Here is an 18628-nt window from a genome sequence, read left to right as displayed (position 1 = left end):
GGGTGCCGCGAGAGTGTGTGTGTGGGGGGGGGAGCGGAGGGGGCGGGGGCGCCGGAGGGTGGGTTGGTTGGGCGCCGGGTGGGGGTGAAGAAGGTGGGCAAGAGGGGCGGGTGGGTCCGCGCGCAATTTGTTTGTGTTCCGACGGTTGTTTGGAGAGGTGTTAGCAGAATAAGAGCTACTGTTAGTAGAATAAGTCTTAAGGGGTGTTATTAGAGAGAGAGAAACTTTATTAATAACCCTCGGTGAGGAATAAGTAATTCCTCACCCGAGTCAGATCGACCGAGAGATGGTCCAACTTAATAACCGACGTAAAATTACGTTTGCCCATTGTAAAATTACGTCCATTGGAACAGTTGGGAGCTAACCCACTCACCCCGTACATGATGAGCCGGAACCTTTTCCAATCACGGGCTCGGACATACGTTCCTCTTTCCCGACCACTCTCCTTTGGTGATTGCGGAGGCAGCCACAGTGGCGGCACCGGAGGGGCCAACCGGAGGCGAGGGCTACCCCCCTCTACCACGTGCAAAGTACTCCCCTTTACCTTTCTCATGCGCTAATGACCAGGAGGCGCTGCAGGCAGTGCAACGGTCGTACGCGAGCTCGACGGCGACTATGGCCTTCTCAATCTCTCCGGTGTCCCTCTCCACTGTCGGTTTTCTTCTCGTTGGTAAGATCTCCCTCCTCTTTCTCCTCCTGCACGAATTTCTGAATTTCTAAGGTTAGGGTTCTTGGTTTTTGGGAGCGAGGCAAAACAAGAGAAAGAAGACAAAGAAAGGTAAAGAAACAGAAGAGAGCATCTTGCATACTAAAGGGGTGATATAGGTTGATGGTGGAGACAGGTGCTGGGCGGTGGGGTCAATTCTTGGACCGCCTGTTGGAGCAGCGTTTTTTACCCCAGACGATCTAAAAGTTAAGTATTTTTACATTTAGACCATCTATTGGAGATGCTGTAATGATCCTCACAAACGATGTAGTACTTCCTTCGTTCCTAAATATATGTCTTTTTAGAGATTTCACTACAAACTACAAATGAATGTATGTAGATATATTTTAAAGTGTAGATTCACTAATTTTGCTCCTTATATAGTTTATAGTGAAATCTCTAGAAAAACTTATATCTAGTAATAACGGAGGGATTACTATTTATATCAAATGAATAAAGTTTCCGGGTTTTTTTAAGACGGCTGAGATTTCGGCCGGTAGACCGGGGCATACCTGGCCAAACGGGCCGGCACGGCCCGACCCATTATAATCGTGCTTGGCCCGGCACGGCCCGCCAAGGCACGATTACTATACGGGCCGTGCCGTGCCGGCCCGCATGCTGCGCCACTAGGCCCAGGCACGGCCCAGTTAGTAAACGGGCCGGCACGTTGGCCCGTTTAGCACGGTGGGCCGCATATTTTCAGCCTATTATTTGACGCACTGAGCGTTTTTTAACCTATTTTTACATATTGGACCATATATAGATGTATAAAAAAATAAAAAAAAACTTAATCAGGCCATTCCGTGCCGGTCCACGTGCCTAGCCTCCAGGCCCAGGCACGGTCCAGGGCGTGCCGCGCCGTGCCGGCGTGCTCACGGGCCGGCCTGAAAAAACCGGCCCATTTGGCCAGCTATAGACCGGGGCAGAGTGCTGCTATAAATCCCCCCAATCCCTTGCGCGGCTTCTCGTCCTGTCTCCTGTCGCACAGCTTCCCCTTCAATCCCCTTCCATCGGTCCCAGATCCCCTCCCCTCACAACCCTAAATCCGAGTTAGCCCTCACTTATCTTCCGTTCGACATGGAAAAGTCCCGTCAACTTCGTGGTCCGTCGCCCGCCGACGATTCTTACCGCCACCACCAGCCGTCCGCCGAGAAGTTCGCGTGCTCTCGGATTCCCTGGGTGATGCTGGATCGGTTCGCCCACCGCACCAAGGGGGATGGGGATGGCGTTGTTTCGGATGCGGTAGCTGACGGCACGCTATCAGAGATCTCAGCCACCTGCACCGGTAAACCCATCGCCATCTCCCTTCGGGTCGCTGAACCCCCGGAGGTGTCCCGTCTCTACCTTCACTGGCCAGACGGGTTGAGGCCGGAGATGAGCGACCTGAACAAGCCATTCGTCATCGCAGCGCACGGCGACTCGATACTTTTCCAGACATACGTGCCCCTCGACGGCTGCTACCATCCCACCTGTTACCCCATCGACTATTTCGTCTACACAGCACCCTCCTGTTCCAAGAGTCGTTCGTCGCTCCGGCGACTCCCTACCTGCTTTGACGGCGGCTTGCTGGACCCTGTGATGAATCAGTACAACAAGCCGCACCTGTCCCGTGATCAGCAGGCAATGTGCAGTGCAGACATCGGTCTCCTGTGCCACAGGGATGGTGGGTTCACCGTGGCGAATCTCGCGGTGGCAGATCTCACATGCCTCGGTAGGCTCAGGGTGCTGCACTATACCCCTCTGGAGACGAACATGAAGTGGGACGATAAGGAGCTGCCATTGCCTTGTGACGTCGGCACCCTGAACATCGTGAGTGGTTCCTGGCAAACTGACACTGTCATCCCCTTTGATGATCACTATTTGTGCTGGGTTGATCTCTATCTGGGCTTGCTGTTTGTGGATGTCATTGCCAAACATCCACCGCCCCCACGTTACGCCCGGTTACCTGTAGAACTGGATCAGCATCGTCTGTACATCGACCATGGGGCCCCTGACCCGGCCCGCCATGTGTGTGTTACTGATGCAGGCATTATGAAGCTCATTAGCATCAATGATGACACAGGCCGCAGTGTGCGTGACCAGTCTTGTTCTGCTTTCAATATCACAACTTGGACTTTCGACTTAGGGACAATGCGATGGCATAAGGAGTTCACCATCAAATCCGCCAAGTTCTGGGCCGCTCTTGACACAGATAAGCGTCTTCCATGTCTCCTGCCAAAGTTTCCGACCATTAGTTTGGTTGATCCTAATGTCATTTGCTTCACGTTGGAGGATAGCTACAACAATTTTTGGCTGGTAGAGGTTAACACTAAGAATAAGGTGCTAGGGGCTGTCGCTCTCTATATCAACGTAGAGGAAGAAGAAGTAGAAGAAGGACACGCTGCTAGGATGTTCAGAAGGCATATCTTCTATGGCAACTCCTTTGTCGCCAGCCAGTTCACCCGGTACATGAATAATGATGCCATCAAAAGGTATTTACAGTTCAATGTTTATTGTTACTAGTTTATGTATGCCAACTTGCAATTTGTGTAAAATGTTCCATCTCTCTTAGCACTTCCTAGTATTTGTTCTTCACTTTCTTTTTATGCTTCCATAGATATTGGAACACAACAAAGCAAATGATTACTTAATGGCAAGGCTATATCAAATTCTTTTTAGCCGATCCTGTTTGCTGTGTCCAAACATAGCAGCACCACACCCTTAAACAAATAGCATCTCACAGTTGTCTAAACGGCTAGTCAATTACCACTTGATGGTGATTCAGTTGATAATTTGGCATTATACTTTGTAGATGCTTTCATGATGATCCACTAAATTACATTTATTAAATTCTACGAGGCTTGTGTTGTACACAACTGGTTCGTTGGGAAATAACAATTTCTGAGATGATTGAATACCAAATAAGTCATTTAGGTAGTGTACATGACCCACCAAACGCGGTGAAGGATCTCCATCTATCAGTTAGGTAGTTAATCATTTAAACTTGAAACGTATCCTTTAGCTTCGAGCTCAAATCAATGGGAGATAAGATCCATGATCCGTTACTTAGATTTAAGTGTGAGGCCCCTATATAAGGAGCACCTCGAGTGAGGAATAATGCAAATAAAAAGACTAATTCTTCTATCTTGCCTCGTGATAAAATAATCATTGCTTACACTAATATATTTTTAGGCATGCTAAGCGTTGAAAATGAATAGAAGATAAAGTGCCTTTTGAATCTCGTGTTAACCATGTCGTGTACACGAAAGCAATGTAGATTTTACTCCCATGATAAGCAATCCCTAGCTTACACTAATTCATTTTCATGCTTGGTAGGCATTGGAAGTGATTCACAACCAACCAATTTTCGAACCCACACTTTTGTTGACCATGCCATAGGAACAATGACATGGTAGATGCAACAAATTTGTTTAAGTTTGAAGTTAGAAAGTGCTACAGTAATGCTGGTTAGAATATGCGAATCTCAAACAAAAACTTTACAAAACGTAGTATGACTTGTACAATTATTGTTGAGGATAAGTACGTCACTACCCTGGAACGGTAAGGTCGGGTCACCAGGGATCACTAAACATGATTTGACCAAGGTTCAGGCCCCTCAGATCAGATAAGAGCCCTACTCATGATTTGATTGGGTTATGTTGGGAGAGTCCGTGGGTACTTACAATTTGGAGACCTAGTGGGTTGGGGTGCAACTCGACAACTTTGGTAGAGGAACTAGGGGAGGTGCGTTACATTGCTAGGGTTCTTGCCTCCTGATTGTGACTTGTGTAGAACTTGGTCCACTTGCGGGCACCTCGATGAGGTTGAAGAGGTGTATCCCCTACACAGAGCCAAGAAGGGTGCTCGGCAATGGCGGCGTGATAGCATCCCTACTAACCTGAGGAACTCGTCTAGAGGCGTCCCATCCCGAATGATGGTGATACGTAGAGTGATGTTGCCACCGTCGACAAGGGTGGGGGCATCGGACCCCGGAACAAGAAGTGTTGCTAGGACCTATGCGACAAAGTGTTAAATCGATGTTGTGTGGATGCAACATCCAGGTTAGGTGTTGTTGGAGTTGGTGGTGGCCCGGATGGACTAGTCCATTGTTTTGGAGGCCAAGCCGACCGGGGTGCGCCCCTTTCCTTGGATGTGGCCTCGTCGAAGACCGGATGATTGATGACTAAACTGCTCACCAAATTTGACGACATCTTCACCAAGCCTTGTTCATTGCTGCCCACACATGCACATGATCATCGGATTTGACTTTGGACTAATCGGTCTCCAGTTGCTATACGTCCCTATGGCTACGCGCAACTCTTCGGTTGCCCCCAACACAGAGGATTTGATGACTAAACTGCTCATCAAATTTCATGACATCTTTACCAAGCCTTCCTCCTTGCCACCTTCGCATGCACATGATCACCGGACTCCACTCTGGATTGAGGGGTATGTGGTCACTGTACGTCCCTATCGCTACCCTGCAACTACAGAAGGATGAGATCGAGCCTCATTGTGAGGAAATGTTGTAGTAGGGCATTCTTAGCAGAAGTGATTCAACCCTTTCCTGGCTAGATCTTGTTCTTCTTGTTCAGAAGCCAGATGGCTCAACTCAAAATGGAAAAAAAAGTCACATGGCTTGTGACGCTCCTATGTCGACTATCGTGCTCTTAGTGAGAAAACAATCAAGGATAAGTTCTCAATCCTAGTGGTGCATGGATTTCTCGACGAGCTTCATGGTGCATGCTTCTTCACCAAGCTTGATTTGCATTCTGGTTATCGCCAAGTGTGTATTTACTAGGATGACATCTCCAAGACAGCCTTCTGCATGCACAGTGCCCACTATGAGTTCTTGGTCATGCCTTTTGCCTGACTAATGCCCGATTACTTTCAAGGCCTTGACGAACAAGATCCGTTGGCCATTCCTCTGCTGTTTTGTTCTCGTCTTCTTTGACGATATCTTGATTTATAGCCTATCATGGCCGGAGCACCTTCACCACCTGTCTTGTGTTTCAAGTTATGTGGCAACATTCTCTCTTTCTCAAAAGGTCCAAGTGTGATGAGGACATCAATACAATTGTTACACCCACAGCCCCTGCTGCTATACATACTGGACCAATTACTAGAGCTCGTGCACGCCAACTAAATTACCAGGTACTTTCGTTTCTTGGTAATGATTTTAATGTTCATGAGAATATGATGCTGCCTAAATTGGATACATTTGTTTTGCTTACAAATGAAGGGCCTAGCTTGGAGAAGGATGAACATTGGAGCAAGAACAAGCATGGAGATGATGGCATGCGCAAGGGGAACAAGAACGGAGTTACAAGTGATGATTTCAGGACTTTGAAGCCACCATAATGGGTGCATGAAGCCTTGGACGAAATATACAAGATGCCACTTCATAAATTTCGTCCCTAGGCTATTTTAGGTGCTGCGTCACCTTATTATTGGGCCAGGCCCATGTAATTTCGAAATACATAAGTATAGGCTATTTTTAGAGTCCGTATGTGTGGGGAAACAAGAGATAGGGTTGATTTCGGACCCCTCCACCAAGGGCCACGAAATTCCCCCCCTCTTCCTCCATATATACAGCCCTTAGGGCATCGTTTAGACTTTGGGTTTTGTTTAGATTAAAAGTTCGCCATAGCTGCAACTTCGCGTACTTCGTTTGTGTTCAACGACCAGACAAAGGCGTCACAGAACCCCACCTTGATCAATAAAGCTTTCATCTTATATTCGCAATATCCAGATTGCAATCTCAGTTTCTTGCTTGTTCTTCGTTTGCTCACAGGAAACAGACCCTCGTGGTCAGGTTGATCGTGCTCCGGCGTGGTCAATAACCTCTCGGAGTTGGTTTAGCGATTGCTAAGGCGCGACGTCCTCGCACGTTCGTAGTCGGATCGTCAAAGTCGACTTCCACCAAAGCGATATCCATCATCTCATCGAAAGACGGGACACCTTTGCCTCTATCAAGTGGTATCAGATTTCCAGGTTGCTCGGTGAGATTTTACAGTTTTTCGTAGTTTAGATCGAGTCTGTTCTTCATACCTACAGTCCCCGAAAAAGCCACAAAAAAAAATTAGGGTTAGTTCATCATATCCGAACCAATCTGAGCCTTTGCATAATCTTTTTAGGGTTTTGCTTTGTTGAATTTGCGGTTGCATCGTCGGTCTAGTTGCTGGTCTTAGAGTCTAGTCTTTTAGAGTTTCGAGTTCTGGTCATAAGTTGTCACGCCGCCGCCGCCGCACCATCATCATCGCCCCTGCCATCTACCACCACCGCTCCGAATTCGTATCCATATACCACCACCAATCCGTGCCCATATACCACCACCGATCCATATCCATATACTACCACCGCTACCACCACCGCTGCCATATACCACCACCATATATCCACCACCAATCCGAGTTCCTTGCTTATTAGGTTTGTTTTCGGGATCCATCTAGATTCCGATTCGTGTTTCCTTGCCGGAGTAGGTTTCGGAAAAAAAAAAAATTTCGGGTAGCCACGCTCCGTTTAGGCCCAAAAATTTTCGAAAACGCATTTTTCGAAAAATTTTCTGGCTATCCTATTTTTAGGTGTTTCTGAGTGTTTTGAGACAGGTGCCATTATAGGAAGTTTTTTTGACCCGTTTCCAGTTTTTGGGTCCGGGCAGTCGAAAAAAAAAAATTGGTCGAAAAATTTCGTGCCCATCCTGTCAGTTTGAGCTAGGAAGAGTTTTGAGATACTCGCCATTATAGTGATTTTTCGCAAAAAAAAAGAGCGCAAAAAAAAGAGCGCAAAAAGAAAGAGCGCAAAAAAAAAAGAGCGAAAAAAAAATTAAGAGTGTGCTTTTCCCTTGTTTACGTGCCGCGCCGTGATTTTGTTGGTGTTCTAGGCTCGCGTCTCTAGCACAGTCTAGCCTAGGACCAGCACAGTACCGTCGTTGAGCGTTTATTTAACTTTGCATCTCTGAATTGATTATTGCTGACCATTTTTGCTACCATAGTATAAGCCTTCCCAGCTCCACATACATCTACGTCGTGCGTTTGACTCTCCCTGGTAATCGCTCTATCCAAGCCTTGAGAGTTGTGACTACAACGGTTGCCGATCACCGCCTGTTGCTGGGTAAGAACTGGTAAGAATTTGAGTTTTGCTTGACGGATTTGTGACACCCACCACCACCACTTGTTCGTAGTCTGTAGGATCATATTCTTGTGTGTTTCTATTGCTGCTAACCATGCCAGGATCACAAGCCGACGAGATTGACTGGGAGAATTTATCGAACAAGGAGCTTCATGATAAGTTTCAACAAATGATGACTGAACAGGTGCAAGATGTGCTGAACAATTTTGAAGAGGCCATGGAGAAGATCACTGGCCTTGAGAAGACGTTCGAAACAAAGCTCGATAACAGATTTAATGAATTGCTCGCGCGTCTTCCACCACCACCACCGGCTGCACCTAACGCACCTCTCCAACAACAACAACAACGACTACCTCCACGTCGCGAAATAGACCTTCGCCGAGCGAGCCGTGTTCCTCTTGCGTTTGGCCAAACTATTGGTGCTGCTGTTGATACTTCTGTGGCTCCTGCTACTGCTGTTGCTGGTACCCAGGAGGATGATGAGTATGCGGGCGATTATGAGGATGAGGTTGATCAAAATCATATCTACGAGCAACCACCAGCACCACCACCAGCAGGTCGACCTCAGGTATATATTCGTAATGGTAGGCCTGCACCACCACCTCAGGTACGCGATGATGTCCATATTCCTAAACTGAAATTGAATATTCCACCATTTGAGGGTAGATATGTTCCTGATATATATCTTACTTGGGAGTTAGAAACTGAACAACGATTTACATGTTTACAATATCCTGAGGAGAGACGAGTTGCTGCTGCTGTTTGTGCTTTCACTAGTTTTGCATGTGTATGGTGGTTTGAACATTGTATATTATATCCTATTCCAACTACTTGGGCTGCTTTAAAAACTGCTATGCGTACGCGTTGGGTTCCACCATATTATCAACGTGAATTGCTTCAAAAATTGCAGCGTTTAAGACAAGGGAAAAATTCTGTAGAAGAATATTATCAGGAATTACAAACTGGCATGATTAGATGTGGTATTGTTGAGGAGAATGAAGCTATGCTTGCACGTTTTCTGGGTGGATTAAATAGAGAGATTCAGACCATTCTAGACTATAAGGAGTATACTAATATCACTCGTTTATTCCATCTTGCTTGTAAAGCTGAACGTGAAGTGCAGGATCGACAAGCATTGGGGCGAACTAACTTTTCTGCAGGCCGACCTTCATCATGGACACCACGTGCATCTTCTACTTCAACTGCACCAGCACCTCCATCCGGTGCCACCGCCAGCCGTGATACAAGAAAACAGGCACAACCACCATTATCTGCCAAGAGCGCACCTGCGGGGCCTGCACAGCGTTCTTCTTCTTCCATGGCATCAACAGGGCACACAAGTGATATTATTTGTCGTCGTTGTAAGGGAGGAGGTCATTATGCGAGAGAATGCAAATCTCCGCGTGTGATGATTGCTACCGCGGATGGTGGATATGAGTCCGCTAGTGACTATGATGAGGAGACTTTGGCTCTTATTACACGTGAAGAACATGGTGGAGATGATTCTGATCATGAGACGCAATACATGGCTGCTGAAGACGCTGACAGGTATGAATGTTTAGTTGCTCAACGTGTTTTGAGTGTGCAGGTCACACAAGCTGAGCAAAATCAGAGGCACAATTTGTTCCATACCAAGGGAGTTGTAAAGGAACGTTCTGTGCGCGTCATCATAGACGGAGGGAGCTGCAACAACTTGGCTAGCATGGAGATGGTGGAGAAGCTTTCTCTCACCACAAGACCACATCCACATCCTTACTACATCCAATGGTTCAACAACAGCGGCAAGGTTAAGGTAACACGTACTGTTCGTGTGCATTTTAGTATCTCTACATATGCTGATTATGTTGATTGTGATGTGGTACCTATGCAAGCATGTTCCTTATTACTTGGTAGACCATGGCAATTTGATAAAAATTCTGTACACCATGGTAGAAACAATCACTATACTCTTGTTCATAAGGATAAAAATATTACTTTGCTTCCTATGACTCCTGATTCCATTTTGAAAGATGATATTAATAGAGCTAATAAAGCACAACAGGAGAAGAATAAGAGTGAAAATCAGATTGTGGCAAAAAAATTTGAGCAACAAATGAAGCCTAATAATAAACCATCTAGTGTTGCTTCTGAAATTAAATTGAAAAGTGCATGTTTATTTGCCACCAAATCTGATATTGATGAGCTAGATTTCAGCAAATCTGTTTGCTATGCTTTTGTGTGCAAAGAGGCATTATTTTCATTCGAGGACGTGCCTTCCTCTTTGCCTCCTGCTGTCACTAACATTTTGCAGGAGTTTGCTGACGTCTTTCCACAAGACGTGCCACCGGGATTACCGCCTATTCGAGGGATTGAGCATCAGATTGACTTAATTCCTGGTGCTTCACTGCCAAACCGTGCACCATACCGTACCAATCCAGAGGAGACGAAGGAGATTATGCGTCAAGTACAAGAGCTTCTCGACAAAGGTTATATACGCGAATCCCTTAGTCCTTGTGCTGTTCCTATTATTCTAGTGCCGAAAAAGGATGGTACATCACGTATGTGTGTTGATTGTAGAGGCATTAGTAATATTACTATTCGTTATCGTCATCCTATTCCTAGGCTAGATGATATGCTTGATGAATTGAGTGGCTCTACAATATTCTCCAAAGTTGATTTGCGTAGTGGCTACCATCAAATTCGTATGAAATTGGGAGATGAATGGAAAACATCATTTAAAACTATGTTTGGATTATATGAGTGGTTAGTCATGCCTTTTGGGTTAACTATGCACCTAGTACTTTCATGAGATTAATGAACGAAGTTTTACGTGCTTTCATTGGACGATTTGTGGTAGTTTACTTTGATGACATATTGATTTATAGCAGATCTTTGGAAGAACATTTGGAACATTTACGTGCTGTTTTTATTGCTCTACGTGATGCACGTTTGTTTGGTAACCTTGGGAAGTGCACCTTTTGCACCGACCGAGTATCTTTTCTTGGCTATGTTGTTACTCCACAGGGAATTGAAGTTGATAAAGCCAAGATTGAAGCTATTGAGAGTTGGCCGCAGCCCAAAACGGTCACACAAATGAGGAGTTTTCTTGGCCTCGCTGGATTCTATAGGCGTTTTGTGAGAGATTTCAGCACCATTGCTGCACCTCTCAACGAGCTTACAAAGAAGGATGTGCCTTTTGTTTGGGGTACCGCACAGGAAGAAGCCTTCACGGTATTGAAAGATAAGTTGACACATGCTCCTTTACTCCAACTTCCTGATTTTAATAAGACTTTTGAGCTTGAATGTGATGCTAGTGGAATTGGATTAGGAGGTGTGTTATTACAAGATGGCAAACCTGTTGCATACTTTTCTGAAAAATTGAGTGGGCCTAGTCTGAATTATTCTACTTATGATAAAGAATTATATGCTCTTGTTCGGACTTTAGAAACATGGCAACATTATTTATGGCCCAAAGAATTTGTTATACATTCTGATCATGAATCATTAAAACATATTAAAAGTCAAGCTAAACCGAATCGTAGACATGCTAAATGGGTTGAATTCATTGAGACTTTCCCTTATGTCATTAAACACAAGAAGGGAAAAGAAAATGTTATTGCTGATGCATTGTCTCGTCGCTATACTATGCTTTCACAACTTAACTTCAAAATATTTGGTTTGGAGACCATCAAAGATCAATATGTGCATGATGCTGATTTTAAAGATGTAATGCAGAATTGTAAAGAAGGAAGAATGTGGAACAAGTTTGTTGTTAACGATGGATTTGTGTTTCGTGCTAACAAGCTATGCATTCCAGCTAGCTCCGTTCGTCTTTTGTTGTTGCAGGAGGCGCATGGAGGAGGATTAATGGGACACTTTGGCGTGAAGAAGACGGAGGACGTACTTGCTACACATTTCTTTTGGCCAAAGATGAGACGGGATGTTGAGCGTTTTATTGCTCGCTGCACTACATGTCAAAAAGCTAAGTCACGACTCAATCCTCATGGTTTATATATATGCCTTTGCCTGTACCTAGTGTTCCTTGGGAGGATATATCTATGGACTTTGTTTTAGGTTTACCTCGAACAAAGAAGGGGAGGGATAGCATATTTGTTGTCGTGGATAGATTCTCGAAAATGGCACACTTTATACCATGTCATAAAAGCGATGATGCTGTTAATGTTGCTGATTTGTTCTTTCGTGAAATTATTCGCTTGCATGGTGTGCCAAATACTATTGTTTCAGATCGTGATACTAAATTTCTTAGCCACTTTTGGAGATGTTTATGGGCTAAGTTGGGGACTAAACTGCTTTTTAGTACTACTTGTCACCCCCAAACTGATGGACAAACTGAAGTAGTCAATAGAACGTTGTCTACTATGCTTAGGGCTGTTTTGAAGAATAATAAGAAAATGTGGGAGGAATGCTTGCCTCATATTAAATTTGCTTATAATCGTTCATTGCATTCTACTACTAAGATGTGCCCTTTTGAAGTTGTGTATGGTTTCCTACCTCGTGCACCTATTGATTTGTTGCCTCTTCCATCTTCGGAGAAGGTTAATTTTGATGCTAAACAACGTGCTGAATTGATTTTAAAAATGCATGAGTTAACTAAGGAAAACATTGAGCGCATGAATGCTAAATATAAACTTGCTGGAGATAAGGGTAGAAAACATGTTGTGTTTGCACCTGGAGATCTTGTTTGGTTACATTTGCGTAAGGATAGATTTCCTGATTTGCACAAATCAAAGTTAATGCCACGTGCTGATGGTCCCTTTAAGGTGTTAGAGAAAATAAATGATAATGCATATAAACTTGAGCTGCCTGCAGATTTTGGGGTTAGTCCCACTTTTAACATTGCAGATTTGAAGCCTTATTTGGGTGAGGAAGATGAACTTCCGTCGAGGACGACTTCATTTCAAGAAGGGGAGGATGATGAGGACATCAATACAATTGTTACACCCACAGCCCCTGCTGCTATACATACTGGACCAATTACTAGAGCTCGTGCACGCCAACTAAATTACCAGGTACTTTCGTTTCTTGGTAATGATTTTAATGTTCATGAGAATATGATGCTGCCTAAATTGGATACATTTGTTTTGCTTACAAATGAAGGGCCTGGCTTGGAGAAGGATGAACATTGGAGCAAGAACAAGCATGGAGATGATGGCATGCGCAAGGGGAACAAGAACGGAGTTACAAGTGATGATTTCAGGACTTTGAAGCCACCATAATGGGTGCATGAAGCCTTGGACGAAATATACAAGATGCCACTTCATAAATTTCGTCCCGAGGCTATTTTAGGTGCTGCGTCACCTTATTATTGGGCCAGGCCCATGTAATTTCGAAATACATAAGTATAGGCTATTTTTAGAGTCCGTATGTGTGGGGAAACAAGAGATAGGGTTGATTTCGGACCCCTCCACCAAGGGCCACGAAATTCCCCCCCTCTTCCTCCATATATACAACCCTTAGGGCATCGTTTAGACTTTGGGTTTTGTTTAGATTAAAAGTTCGCCATAGCTGCAACTTCGCGTACTTCGTTTGTGTTCAACGACCAGACAAAGGCGTCACAGAACCCTACCTTGATCAATAAAGCTTTCATCTTATATTCGCAATATCCAGATTGCAATCTCAGTTTCTTGCTTGTTCTTCGTTTGCTCGCAGGAAACAGACCCTCGTGGTCAGGTTGATCGTGCTCCGGCGTGGTCAATAACCTCTCGGAGTTGGTTTAGCGATTGCTAAGGCGCGACGTCCTCGCACGTTCGTAGTCGGATCGTCAAAGTCGACTTCCACCAAAGCGATATCCATCATCTCATCGAAAGACGGGACACCTTTGCCTCTATCAAATTGCAACACCTTTGGTACCGCATCCGTAGCATGCCTTGGCCATGTGATTTCTCTAGATGGTGTGTCCATAGATGTCAACAAGGTTGGTGATGTGGCAGATGCGCTATTCTGTTTCCTTTGCCGCTACTACCGCAAGTTTATCAAGGAGTTTGGTACCATCACAACCCCACTCACCTAGCTGCTGAAGGAAGGATTTCACTGGTGTGAAGAAGCCGAGGCTGCATTCGGTGCGCTCAAGCGTGCCCACGGTACAACCCCTATCCTTTAGATGCGTGCGTTTGATGATCCGTTCTTCATAGAATGTGTTGCTTCCTGCTCGGCTTCAGCTCCATTCTTCACCAGGGCAACCCATAGCGCCGTGTCATGCCAAACCGGCAGTCTATGAGAGGGAGCTAATTGGCCTAGTCCAAGCAATGTGACATTTGCAACTCTACTCGGGATGTGCATTCACTGTCCACACTTACCTCTAAAGCCTCAAGTTCATCCTAATCAACGGCTTTTGAAAATTCCACAACATCAATGGGCAAGCAAGTTATCAGCTATGTTTTCACGGTGGAGTATCGTATTGGGCGCTTCACACCACCATTGATGCATTGACTTGACGTGACCCGTTGACAGCCTTGTCACAGTTTATGCCATCTCAACACGATAGTTTGCTCTTTTTGATGACTTGCGCAAGGAGACTGCGATGTCTGCCGAGCTAATTTCCTTGCATGACCGAATTGTCTCCGGTGAGCTCGGTGACCCTTGGTCATGTTGCGATGATCTAAACATGCATTGTTGACATGTTTATGTGCTTTTGTCATCGCCATTGGTAGCATCTTTATCGGAACATCCCATCGGGCATTCAACACACTTCATCGCTTGCGGGACACCTTCCACATACGAGGTGACCATGCATTGTTGCTATAATTGGTTCGTACCTGCAAAATTTGTTAACAGAAAAGACAGATACTTCATCATTTTGGTCTGCTTCAGCCCTCGCTGGATATCTTAGTGGATTTTATTTAGGCCCTTCCTTGTGTCCATGGCAAGACAGTGATCCTTCCTGTTGTCAATCACTTCTCCAAATATGCACACTTCATACCATTGGCACATCCGTATCTCCGTAGCCCGAGCTTTCTTTGACGACACTGTTCGGCTACATCGGCTTCTACAGTCCTCGTCAATGATAGCGGCCCTATATCTATCGGCAATTTCTGGCGCACCATTTTCCCTGTGTCCGGGGTAAGCTTGCACATGAGCTCAGTGTTTCATCCCCTATTCGATGGTTAGAGAGTTGGCGAACAAGGTGATCTCTATGTACCTTGGTGCATGACAGGAGATTGACCTCCGCAGTGGTTGGGTTGGCTTCCTGTGGTCAAATACTGCTAAAACAGATTATATCAGTCCTCGCTTCATGACACCCCCTTAAAGGTGGTCTAAGGCCACGACCCCCCACCCTCCTACTCTACTTCAAGCCTGACAAGGCAGCATGAAGTACTATGATGACCATCATTGGGGTTCTCCATTGATGTTGGTGAGTGGGCTTGGCTGCGCCTTCACCATAGGCAAGCTGCTTCATTGCCAGGCCATACAATTTGGCGTTAGCTCAGTGACTTTATGGACCTTACAAGATTCTGGAGCACGCTGGTTCTATTGCCCACAAGCTGGATCTCCCTGAAGGCTTTCATCTGCACGATGCCTTCCATGTGATGTGAGTTTTGAAAATATTCCATGGTTTCACTCATATGTGACACCACCACTGCCGTTGGTTGAGGATGGCCGAGTCATTCCAGAACCTGCCAAAGTACTAAGCTATAGCATGCGTAGCTGAGTGAAAGCATGTGCTTGTGGCAGGTTCTTTGGAAATGGATGCCACTTGAGAGCCCCTTGCTGACTGCATGAAGCAGTGTCCAGATTATCAGCTTGAGGACGAGTTGCTTGTGGAGGAAGGGAGATATGTTATGTGGGGAATTTCTTATGGTAGGTACAAGACACCAGGGGAAGGTTAGGCTGCGGCTAGAAAAGGCAGTTTGATGACCTGAAGGATGCATCTGTTTTGTTAGTCTCCACGTTCTGTTTAGGTAGTCTAGTTTGAGTCAGATTCCAATTAACGTCTGAGTATGTCAAAGTTGTACTTGCACGTGTCCTATATAAATAAGCCTATATAGAGGGCCTAGTCGTGTAAGCTGAAGGCTAGCAATAACCAATAGAGCCTAGCTTCCCTATTCCTTTTTCTCTATCTATAATACCTACTATCCTCTGCTACTGCGCCGGTGCTGCATTGCCGATGACCTGTCTGCTACCAAGCACTTCCAGGCAGCGGGATAGCCCTCAGATCCAGGAGCGGCTGTTCCACAGCGCTAGTTTGTCGTTTATGGACAACTGCAACTTTTCATGTGCTCGTCGTGCCAAGTCGCCAGATGCAAGCCCGTAGATGGGCCTGTAGCACCTATAGAGAAGGTGAGGTTTTGTGTATAGTTGAGTAAACTTTTGAGACATACTTGCCTTTGTTGCGTTTCTCCCGCAAGGCTATGCATCGTGATGTTTATTTGCCCTTGACTTTGTGTTAGGATCGTGTTCAATCGTCTTATGGATCTTGTAAGCTTGTCCCTTGGACTTTTACACAGAGGCAAACTCAAAGCCCCCAAGCACGAATATCCTAAACGATGTATGCAAACAGTAGGTACTTTTAGCTATTGAGGTATCAGCAAAACTATAATATTTTACCCTAATGGTTGAAGGAAGTAACTAGCATATTTATGTACCACAAATTTGTATTGCCAAATTTAGAATAAACAAATCATTAAATGCACAAACCAGTTGAACTTGTAGGGTGTCTAGCTTCTTAACTGGATGGACACTAGCACAATAACTTATTGTGAATAATTATGTTAGATCTCATTGTATTGTGGATATCTGCGTACGTATGTTTTTATGATAACTCAAAGACTTCCTCATTTCAGTTTATATAAGACACGTGTATTTTGAGTAAACTTTGACCATCAATTTGACCAACACAAATCATTATATGCCCCCAAAAGTATATAATCGAGTTCACATTTGGAGAAATTTCCAATGGAATAATCTTTTTACGACATAATCATATTATGTTGGTTAAATCGACAGTCAAAATTGAACTCGAAATAGGCGTGTCTTATAAACTGAAAAGGAGAGAGTATTGTATATTAAAGAAATTGACCTCAAATCATTATTTTGTGGTGATATTCTGAAAGTAGGCACTATTCAATGCAGGTTTAAACAGTGTAATACTTGATCAGGAGAGCATGGGTACCATCTAGGCTGGGTTCATTAGTCTTTGGATAGTCCTATCTATAACTTCAAACATGCTCATTACTCATTGTTTTTGGTTATTCCAAAGAATTTGGTTAGTTTGATATGAGCCATGGCGTTATTTCAGTTTTTTTCTGAACAGATCTATGAAGGCTGTGGAATATTATTTTCCATGTAGTTGTAAGATCTGTTACTGTCTACGGAGTAGCTGTCTTTCTAAAACTGAGAATATGACTCCGAAGGGGCATGAAACTTAAATATGCTATATGACGTGTACAGAGTTCTTAGTTTGTATGTAGTTGAATCAAGGAAGCGAATTGTCTTGAATCGTTGGTTCGCCTTGCGAGATGACATTTGGCACCGCGTCTTTTCTTCTGCACCTTCTCTTCTATCCCTTTTGGACTTCTAAGGTAGTTGGCACTTGGCAGCCATAAGTAGATAACACATAACAGTAGAGCAAATTAGATGCAATGGGTTTGATAGCCACTTGTTTCTGTTTGACCGTGGACCAAGCTATAGTTTTATCAGGACAACTTTTGTTTGGCGGGTTGTGTATATAAATATTGGCAGCTGTGTCTCGTTATGAAATGAGTGATCATGTTTTCAAAAGTTATTCTAATTGTTCTGTGATCTGATTCTGTTTTATTTGATGCAGTCTTGAGATGAGCAAGAAATTACAGGAAACAAAACAGAAGCGAGCCATGAAAAAGATGCATTGAAAACCGTATCCAAAGCACAGGCTAACGACTTCTATAATCAGCCTATTGTTGCCTAGTTTTGTCTTGTGTGGGTGACGTTGTCCAACTTTACGTTATTAGCCCACTCGTGCGTGAACTCTGAAGAATAAGCTTACATTCCAGACATGTTGCTACCGGGTGAACTTTGAAGAGTAAGCAACTTTACGTTATTAGCCCACTCGTGCGTGAACTCTGAAGAATAAGCTTATATTCCAGACATGTTGCTACCGGGTGAACTTTGAAGAGTAAGCTTTTACATTCCAAACATGTTGCTACTGGACGTGATTATTTGTGCTAGTTGCAAGTTGTTACTACATCAGAACCTTGTGGTTGTGTCTTCAGTTTAGCCCATCAACATGTCCTATCAGCTATGCCCTACCAGTTTTGAAATCCATTTGTAACAACACCTAACGCTGTGTTTGGATGTTTGCATTAGGGCCTGGTATTGGGTATTGGCATTTGTGTTGGCTGAATATCCCGAATACCACCGTTTGGTTGTTCTTGGCATTCAGTTGTGGTGATGTAACACGAACTAGCGAGACACTAACTCGTGCGTGTCGCGGCCCGATCTTTCACGGTACTATAGTCGTCACGGCGTAGCAGAACGATCTGTGATAACTAGAAAAATACCGTACTCAAGTAAATGATTAGGTAAAAAAGGATTTCAGCCCTTGCTATTATCTAACAAGACCAAAAACCAATCTGCGGCAAGATCACTAGCCTCAACGCAGCAGTCTGATAGAGGTGAGGTATCCCGATCTTTCGATGAGATGATAACTATCGATTTGGTGGAGACGACTTTGACGATCCGACTACAAACGTGCACGATGTTGTGTGTTAGCAATCGCTAAACCAACTCCGAGAGGTTATTGACCACGCCGCAGCACAATCAACCTAACCACGAAGGTCTATTCAAATAAGCAAGAATATGATAATGCAATCTGAATATTGCGAATATAGATGAAGT

At 44.5% G+C, this 18628-nt stretch overlaps 1 protein-coding gene across 1 annotated transcript in view; it reads left to right on the top strand.

Annotated features, from left to right (window-relative positions):
- LOC119292645 overlaps window positions 1-18065 on the top strand; it is a 22959-nt gene extending 4894 nt beyond the window's left edge. Inside the window, exons 4-5 of the mRNA XM_037571411.1 lie at window positions 1660-3177; window positions 17580-18065. Of these exons, the coding sequence (XP_037427308.1) occupies window positions 1660-3177; window positions 17580-17643 (1582 nt within the window). The 3' untranslated portion in view covers window positions 17644-18065. The remainder of the gene's footprint in view (window positions 1-1659; window positions 3178-17579) is intronic.
- The last annotated feature ends 563 nt before the right edge of the window (window positions 18066-18628 follow it).

Source organism: Triticum dicoccoides, chromosome 4B, assembly GCF_002162155.2.
Source record: "Triticum dicoccoides isolate Atlit2015 ecotype Zavitan chromosome 4B, WEW_v2.0, whole genome shotgun sequence".
Lineage (NCBI taxonomy): Eukaryota > Viridiplantae > Streptophyta > Magnoliopsida > Poales > Poaceae > Triticum > Triticum dicoccoides.
The sequence above is the reverse complement of the archived record's forward strand: the minus strand, read 5'-3'. Positions and strand labels throughout refer to the sequence as shown.